This window comes from Trachemys scripta, chromosome 9, assembly GCF_013100865.1.
Source record: "Trachemys scripta elegans isolate TJP31775 chromosome 9, CAS_Tse_1.0, whole genome shotgun sequence".
NCBI classification, from domain to species: Eukaryota; Metazoa; Chordata; order Testudines; family Emydidae; genus Trachemys; species Trachemys scripta.
Genome location: NC_048306.1, coordinates 77,918,820 through 77,928,478, shown reverse-complemented (window position 1 = coordinate 77,928,478; position 9,659 = coordinate 77,918,820). Strand labels below are relative to the sequence as shown.

The window sequence follows — 9,659 nt, the reverse complement described above, 5'->3', positions numbered from 1 at the left end:
ATAAAGCATGGAAGTTTTGTCCAGAGATCTTTACCACCACCCTCTCGCCCCAAAATTATACTCTATGACAGGTGCTGGTGGAGGATGGGTGAAAATTGTTTCATGGTCTCGCTGAACTTCAAACCAAATAGCTAAGTTCAATGTACAGGGCAGATGGTTGGGCAATTTGCTGCTCTCATAGGTAATGGAGCATTGAGGGTGAGATCTTGTGCTGGTGTAAATTAGCATTTAGATCTGTTGAAAATCTGGTCTGAAATATTCAAATGTGTCAAATAGGCAACAAAGGCAGAGATCTCCGCATAATATTGTTCAAATGTACTTCATATTCAATACGTTTCAATTTTCATGCTGAGTTATTCAGTTTACAGGATTGTACATTGTACTGTGATTTACAGTACTGTGTACTGAGAAATGCAGAAGTCATGAAGCTGTGGGAACGTGCATATTAAACGCAAAACACTGAACAGATTTTTGAACTTTACGTACTGCATCTTTTATTATCAGGCAGTTATGAAACAAATTAAAAAAATACACAAACTATATCAAATGACAAAATAAAACAAACTTTGGGCCATACCTTGACATGCTTACTTATTGGAGTGTCACCCAAGGAATAACACAATAAGGATTTAACTCGTCTTGCATAACAACTCTTAAAGCCCCAATGCTTTATGGGTCCACAACTATCAACAGCTAGATGCCATATCCCAAATCAGGCCATTTCGTTCCTAACATGAACCATATTTTTATGTACAGTACTTCATCATCCCGTGGAGTGCATTGAAGTGAAGTCTGGCTTGAGATTTGGACTTCTCTAGCCCAAGTCAGGTATCAGATAATACCTGGGCTCCAAAAGCAAGCAAGGTTCACCATTTTTCAGTTATTCAACAAATACCAACACACACATACGATAATTTATTATAAAACTATTGAGCCCATCCTGGGATGCACCAACTCCCCCCTCCCCCCCACCAGTTCAACCAAGAATTGAAAGTGGCTCAGCCACTTACTGTAAAAGGTGAATGGTCTCCAGCCACACAGAAACAGTGTGAAACAAGAACAAAGAAAGGGCCATGGGTGAATGTTGAGTGTGGGGTCTAGTGCTGCTACACGTCACAGGTGCCTAAGGTCAACCCTCTGTCAGTATGTCAGTCTGCCAGGCCAGCTGAAAGGATAGTCTCTGTCCTCACCCAACTTGTCTTTAATTTCTTGGGACCGACACAGCTACAATACCACTGCATATAGTCTCTGCCCTCTGACAGACACCATCAGGACATTAGATTTCCATTAAGTTAAAACTAGTGACCAGATGTCCCATTTTTAAAGGGACAGTTCCGTTTTTGGGGACTTTTTCTTATATAGGCGCCTATTACCCTCCACCCCCCGTCCCATTTTTTCACAGTTGCTATCTGGTAACCCTAGTTAAAACAGACAAGTGCATAAATATTATATTCTTCTATCATATAGCAATACTTAGTCTAGTCCTGTGACTCTTGTTAATATAACCAGCTATTGAAGCCAGTGAGAGTTTTGCCTGAATAAAGATAGTAAGATCAGGTCTATTATGCAGTTGCTTAGTAATGGCATCATTGTGTATGTACTAACCAAGCCTAAATGAAGCTAGCTACATAAGCCTCGATATTCAGCAGTAAAAGCTGTCCCATAAACCAGGGTCCTTTATTTCTCAGTGTGTTCCCGTGTCAGAGTACTTTGTCGTCACCTCATTTGCTGTGGGTGTAAACCTTTTTAAGAGTTGTCTTACTTTAGTCATCAGCATCTCCCTGAAGTGATCACCCATTAAGAAATAAAAGATAGGGTTAATTACGCTATTTAAAAATGCAATAGGCCTTGTGATAATATAAATGGTGTTGATGATGTTCCGTGTGCACAGGGATAGCTTCCAGGATTCCATTCGGGAGGCAATCCTCACATTGCGCATTATGTGATATGGGGTAAAGAACAGTGAAAAGATAACCAGTGCCATGATGACTAAAGTAAGAGGTTTCTCAAGAGCCTGAGCAGCTGTGAGCTGCTCACTACGTTTCTTAAGAAAGAGAACCATCTTCACGTAAAAGAAGCACATAACACACAGAGGGATTACAAACCCCAGAAGAGTCAGGCATATGCTATAGATCAGGTTTTTTGCTGGATCTCCAGAACTTGCATAATCGGTACATTGGTTATCATTGGCAGTATTTCTAGATCCTATGAAGGTGATTATTGGCAACAGTTCAAGTATAACAAGGATCCATATGGCAACAGAGAAAACAACAGCTATCTTCCTCTTCTGTAGAAAATGGTCTCTGAAAGGATATTGCATGAGCATATAACGATCAATGCTGATAAAGGTAAGGAAAAGGATGCTTGTGTATAGGTTTACATGCAGCATGAATCTGTTGCTTTGGCACAAAATGTTCCCATATGTCCACTTTCCTTTGGAGTAGCTTGTCACCAACATTGGAAGTGTGCACAGAAATACAAAGTCTGATAGTGATAAGTTAAACAAGTAAATATTGCCACTTTTCCAAACTTTCAGGCAGAATATGTAGCCAAACACAACAATGCTGTTTCCAATAATGCCAAAAATGAACTCAATGGTATACATGGTAGAAAGGTAATACTTTTGCAGGGTGTTATCCATCTCCAGGCAGTCACCTGTCTTATTTTCATCCTGGGAAGTTAAAAAAGTAAAATTAATAGTAAGAATACAATGACAATTTAAGTGCTATTCTATTTTTTGGTATCACAACTCAGATATTTCCAGCTCTGCAAAAAATGTGTCTTATAAACACTTAAACTTTCTGTTTCAAGGTCTTGGTATCAAAGAGATGTAAAAACACAATGATAAAAACATACGGATGAAATCCAGTAAGAATTCTGCCTCAGTAAGAAATTGAATGAGGACTTTGGGATTTTGTATGACAACATTTATTTTCCTGAGAGTCTCCCATAAGACAGAACACAAAGGTGATTTTTATTCTTAGCGTCCATTATGCTACGAGTGTAAACTGAAAGCATTGTGTTATACTTACCCAGCACTGGGCTGGAGGGAGTGTGATCGGAGGGGAAGAGAAAAAATACAAACAAGCAAAATCTATCTCATAACAGCATTTTTCGGAAATCCTCTGCTTTGTGCCTGTGGAGTTTTACTCCCACATCTTACTCACTGCTTACTAAGGCAGAAATCCCATCATTTCCAATGGGACCTTTGCCCAAGTAAGGAATGAAGTGGTAGTACAGGATTGAGCCATTGGTATGACTATGCTCTGAAGAAGTTTCTATTAGTCATGGTGGTTTTAAAAAAAAAGGAAACAAACTTGTTTGTTAACCAATAGGAATATTTGCTATTTATGTATTCACAATAATAAACTAATAATAATCTTGTTTATCAGAATTACATGGAAACAGTCTTATAGAAGAGATAATATAGCTACAGCATGTACTGCAGTTCACATTTGTGTCTCAGGAATTCTGAGGCAATATTGAAGAAATGGAGATCTCAGTATTTGCAGTTTAATAGACCATAATATTATTTGTCTATTTTTCACAATAAAAGCCAATGCTCAACAGATTAAATCCAAAATTCACAAATGTCGGCAGACTCAGGGCCAGCTCCAAATCCCACTGAAGTCAAGGAAAAGACATTAGCTAAATTCAAGTTCAGAATAACATTAGTGAAATGTCAGTGGTGTCAGGACCGGCTCCAGGGTTTTGGCCACCCCAAGCAGCCAAAAAAAAAAAAAAAACACCGCGATCATGATCGCAATCTGTGGCGGCAATTCAGTGGAAGGTCCTTCACTCGGAGCTGGAGTGAGGGACCGTCCGCCAAATTGCCGCCGAATAGCTGGACTTGCCGCCCCTGTCCGGAGTGGCCATCCCAAGCACCTGCTTGACAAGCTGGTGCCTGGAGCCGGCCCTGAGTGGTGTAATCTGTAAACTTTCATCAATTCACAATTTTTGTAGCGAACATTTTACAAGTAAACCTCAGAGATCTATTCAGCTCTCTGTATGGTGTATTATTATAATTATAATTAATTATTTGACAGAGTGCCCAGGGTCCCATTCTGTCGAGTGCAGTGAAGTTGAGAGACAGTCCCTGTCCTGAAGAACTTTCAGCGTAGTATGTTTTCTGTATTTTAGCTAACATGTAACTATTCGATTGCTGCATGCTAAGGGAAATGCTTTATTAAGGGAATATAAGCACACACTTTTCAAAGCTGTAAAAATACATTGTTCAGCACCCCTTTCTAGTGTAGGCCTATCTATAAATAATTACATTTACAATTTTGATTCCCTGATAATATAAATAATTCTAATAAGGCAAATTACCCAGGATAATTGAGAATAACATCCACAGTTTATTGCACCTTCTCTTTGGTTATTTAAAACAACTGTTTTATTATTCTCCTTTTGGATTTCAGAATAAAATATATCATGATGGGCTAAAGAGCCCTTGTCAAAATTCCAGAGAGGACTGGGATACTTTGTCTCTGAAGCAGTTCACCCACCTCTCCCCAACAATATGCAAATTATCACTTGGGCTCAAAAACATTGCTTTGCCTTTAAATGCAGTAGATTGCACCCGGTATCAACAAATCTGGGGGAAGGATGCTTCTATTTTCCCCAAATGACACAGGTTGATTATTGTGCTGTATCTTCAATGTACTCAATATATTTTTCAGGAACAAGTATAAACATTTCTACTAGAGTGTACTTAGTGAAAGTTTGTTTGCCAAGCTGTTTTGCTTTCTTAATAGGTTACAGTTATGAGAAATTCTTTCTATTTATATGGGGAAGTACCGTAATAGATTGTCTAGTTCTTCACCTTTCCCTCCCTGCATGTCAACAAACACACACACCTGGTTTGTGGGCCTTATTACAGGCTAAAGAGGGAATTTTTGAAGGAGCCCATTATTCAAATATTGGCAGCACATCACTGGCAACATATGGTGGGAAAATGAAACATAAGAAAAATAGAAATTAGATTACAACTTAAATTCAATGAAGTCTCAATTAACACTTCCTAAGAAGGGAAATTACATTGTCTCAAAATCTGCTATACATAAGGTCCGTAAGATGCTCTTTCTCTGACATTCCTATTTTTAATGTTTTGTATATTTATTGTTTATATTGTCTAAAATATATAAAATCCATCACTGAATTATATGGGTAGCTGATAGCAAGATACTCTATTGTAGCAAGAAAAACTTCTTTTAAAGCTATGAGATCAAATAGTCATATGAAACAAAAATGTATACACAGATACCGTGTACTAATAGATTCTTGTAAAAATATTGATAGAATCACCACAAGTTTTTGACTTTTATCAAAACAACCCCAGATACTGCTTTTAGCTAGCCCTTGCAATTCAAACAATTAGGAACAATCTCAAACCTTTTGTTTAAAAATAAAAAAGTTTAAGCAACCAGATCACTGCACACTACATAAGCATTCACATTTTGAATGAAAAAAATGTTAAAATATTGAAAGCCCCATTAGTCCATGTACATCCTGTAAACAGACTTATTGATCACCTTCAAAGCAATATTCAGGATAGGGTAACAGAAAGGCAGAATGAGGTACACTCTTCATTTAGTAGTTTTTATATGGTTAGCCACCTCTTTAAATTTTGCTAACAAAGGGACAAAATTTTAACATTTTGTCATAAGCTTTAAAGAGTATAACACTGTAACAGTTTAATAGGAAAGTCTAACTCACTAAAGATTACAACTTACCATTTTGTGGAATGAGTACTGTCTCAGTAGACACTCCTTTATCTATGACTGGATGAAAGCTTCTGGCTTACTAGAGTGCAACTGAACACAGTTGTCTCAGCTTATTTTGCATATCATGCAAAGGTGGTTAATTATTCAAGAGTACAAGGAAAATTGTCCGAGCTTGCTGTGTGGGAAGTTTCACTGAAGTGGAAAGTATTGCAAAACTTATTCTGAGTCAACTAGAAAACTAATGAAATAATTCTTCTTTGCAGAGACCTATTCAAATCTGACTATATGTGCTGCGGTAAGTAGCCAGAAATGTTCTGTTGTACTTATTTATCATATTTATTTGTAAATGGCTGGAGAATGCTGAAAGCATCTTATAAAAAGATTTTGGATTCAGTAAACAGAGGTTTAAAACTACTATTTCCTAATACTAATGAAATATTCATAACAGGAGGATATGTACAGCGTTGTGGCTGAATCTCAGGACTAGGAGTCAGGAGATCTGGGTTATAATGACATTTCTCTCATTCACTCACTGACCTGGGGTAAATCAAACAACCTCCGTGCCTCAGTTTCCCCATCAAAATAAGCAGAACGACTCTTTCCTACCTCCTGAAGGTGTTATGAGAATTAATTCACTAATGTTCGTAATGTGCTTTGAGATCCTCAGATGGAAGGAAAGTTTAAACCATTGTATGTTTTATTGCCAGATTAATTTCAGTTTTCTAAGGACCAAGGAAACATTCAGCATGTTGACAGTTAAAAATAAATGCAACACAGAGACTAATATAATTCTATCATTAATGATCAACTTGCCCCCCATATTAAGTGTTTGTCTTAGTTATTACAATTTACACTATTAGAGCAGAAAACATTTTAATACTTCCAAAGCTTTTTATTTTGCACTCCAGTCCTGTAGAAGAGTGTTGGATGTATTTTCTGAATTAGGGACAAATACTCCGCTGCTGTAGACTGGCACAGCATCACTGAAGCTAATAAACCTGAGCTAATTTACATCAGTGAATAATTTACTCCTCAGTTTCAAAATAGGCAGGCTCATTTTTCACTCCAGGGTATCTGCACATGCTGGTTTACGTGACTAAATGTTTTGCATGAAAAAAAACCCCAACAGATATTTATCTTCAAGCTTGATTTTCATATGCCTATTGGATTGGTGCACTCCGTTAATTGTATTTTCACACAAATTCAGTTTGCAAGCAAAAGTTTGAATGTTTTTGCATGTGCAAAAATTTGGTCAAGATAGCTTGCACAAAAATTAAGGCAGATTTAAAGTATACCGATAGTTTTACAGGTCAGCAGGGCACCACTCAAACTTTTGGCCCTGTAGTATAGTGAATCAGGAATATCCAAACTTGGTTAGGTAAAGATCAACTTTCCCTGAAAACTAACCGCAAACTATTTTTAAACATACCCCCCAAAAAGTTTGACTTAATAATTTTTCAAAATGTAAAAGCACTTGAGTACTTTGTGGGGGGCCACTGGGAACACCAACATTCCTGAAGAAAGGCAATTCTAGCCCTGCCAAACCCATTGTGAGATCCATGAAGCAACTTAGGCTACACCTATCCTACAAAAAAAGACCCAGATGGCAGTGTGTCTCAGAGCCCGGGGCAACTGACAGCCTCTAAAACCCAGCAAGGGGGTTGGTTGCAGAACCCAGGCTCCAGCCCAAGTGGAAACATGACACTTCAATTTTATAGCCCCACAACCCGAGCCCGAGTCAGGTGACATGGGCCAACCGCAAGTGTTTTATTGTGGTGTAGGCATACCCTGGGTCTCCCACATAGTTGCCCTAACCACTGGACTAAAGAGTCGTTCTCTCATATTTCTCCACAGTGGAGCAATCACTGGGCCAGAGTCAGAGAGTGAAAGTGACTCTGTAGTCTAGCAGTTAGGGCACCCACTTGGGAAGTGGGAGACTCAGGGTCCTGACCCCCTGCTCCAGTCACTCATTATTTACCCACCGAGGAACAGCTTCAACTGGAAGGACTGAGGAAGCCTCACATAGGAATATCTAAGACCTCAGTGGTTAAAGCAACCTCCTGAGAGGTGGTAGACTCCCCCTATTCAAATCCCCCCCCCCCCGGCAGAGATGAATTGAACCTGGGTCTTCAACATCCTAGATGAGTGCACCAGACTAAGAGTCATAAGATGGGCAGCACCACCTCCTCCTCGGGCCATTTTGTATGGAGTGAAGCAGGTGCCTAAATCAATTCCCACAAGAGGCAACTAAGGTGCCTTAGCTCCCTGACTCCAGGTGGTGAGTTCCATTCATGAATTACTAGGTGAGATAGGTACCAGGGCTGGCTCCAGGGTTTTGGCCACTCCAAGCAGCCAAACAAAAACAAACAAACAAACAAACAAAAAGTCGCGATCGCGATCTGCGGCGGCAATTCGGCGGGAGGTCCTTCGCTCCGAGCAGGAGTGAGGGCCCCTCCGCCAAATTGCCGCCAAACAGCTGGACGTGCCGCCCCTCTCCGAAGTGGCCGCCCCAAGCACCTGCTTGGTAAGCTGGTGCCTGGAGCCGGCCCTGATAGGTACCCAAGTCCAGGTTGCAAGGAGGCACCTACCTCTGTGAGAGGGATTGGGCTTATTACAAATTCCTCTCATCAACATCTTGTTCTAATTAGCTTAGGCAGCTCCATGCCTAATATGCTGGCTTTTGTGGATCACATTCTTAGGCACTTATCTCTCCCTATTTATTGTATAGGGAGCCTAGGCACTTAACTTGGTCCTTGTGGATCTTATTGTTGTTCCTGTGAGTTTCTAGGTGCCTAAAAGTTAGGTGCTGTGATGCTTAGCATTGCAATGCCTCAGGCCTTTTATGGATCCCACCCACAGGAACCATCTTAGCAAGTCAGATCAGCAGTCCATCTAGCCCAGCATCCTGTCTCTGACCATGGCCAGTACCAGATACTTTAGAAAAGCAAGAGAAAAAACCCGCTTTATTTTGGTTTACATTGCATCAGTAAATTTACAGCTGCAAGGTAAATCAACAGAACATGTTTTCAACTGACAAGTGTGTCTATAAAATGGTTTGGATTGGTTTAATTAAATTGATTTTTAAACTAATTTTCTGTACGGCCTGTGGAGAAGTTGGCTATGCTGTGAAGCACGAGAGCTTATATACATTCCAAAACTTAACAAAAAAATATTTTGATTACATACCTATGTACATGTAAAGTTTGTGAGAGAGAGATAAGAAGCCAACATTTCTGTTGTATAACAGGTTGATGCTCAGTGTGGTATATGGAAAAGTATAGACAGAGGGCCCAATACTATAGACCTGTCTCACCAAAAAAGTACCATTCATTTCAGATTATATTGTATATGAAGGTTGCAGGCCCAGGCTCACATGTATTTATTTTTAAACAAGATGTTTTGTGAAGAAGCTCATTAGGTCTGAATTTCATGTAAACAAAGAAGAATTACTTTTTTTGCACAGCTAATGGCAGCCTCCTGAGAATTACTGACTGGCCTTAAATCAATAATACTCCACAGTGGCCCAAAATTTGTGTATTGAGATAGGGAGGGCAGTATGAGATCAAGAAAATAATTCTGATTGACCCTCAGGGAATACTGTTGCACTTTCCGAGTATTTGTGCAATAAATTCCCACAGGTCAGTAACATAGGAACCCACAGGTCAGTAACATAGGAACATTTACAGATGCAGTACTAGAGAGTGGGAGGAGGAGGAAGTAGTTTTAACCATGGTTAATTAATAAAGACAGAAATCCCTAAGAGAGACCAAGGGTGAAATTTTTCAAAAGTTTATCTTCTAGTAAAGACATGGGAGTTTTACTGACAGAGTTACACCAACAATGAGTGCTTTGGAAACCCCAAAATAAATTACTGAGAGAAAACTGGACAGAAGAATGAGCCCCAGAGAAAGTGTTCATACATGAACAGTGCTA

The 9,659-nt window shown here is 39.4% G+C and overlaps 1 protein-coding gene across 1 annotated transcript; it reads right to left on the bottom strand.

The window, feature by feature from the left end:
* Positions 1-495: 495 nt before the first annotated feature.
* Positions 496-5,842, bottom strand: SUCNR1 (succinate receptor 1). Its single transcript, XM_034781860.1, has 2 exons — positions 5,736-5,842; positions 496-2,671 (listed from the first exon to the last, which is right to left on the bottom strand). The coding sequence occupies exons 1-2, from the start codon at positions 5,736-5,738 to the stop codon at positions 1,685-1,687; spliced, it is 990 nt and encodes a 329-aa protein (XP_034637751.1). The 5' UTR covers positions 5,739-5,842; the 3' UTR covers positions 496-1,684.
* Between the last annotated feature and the right edge of the window lie 3,817 nt (positions 5,843-9,659).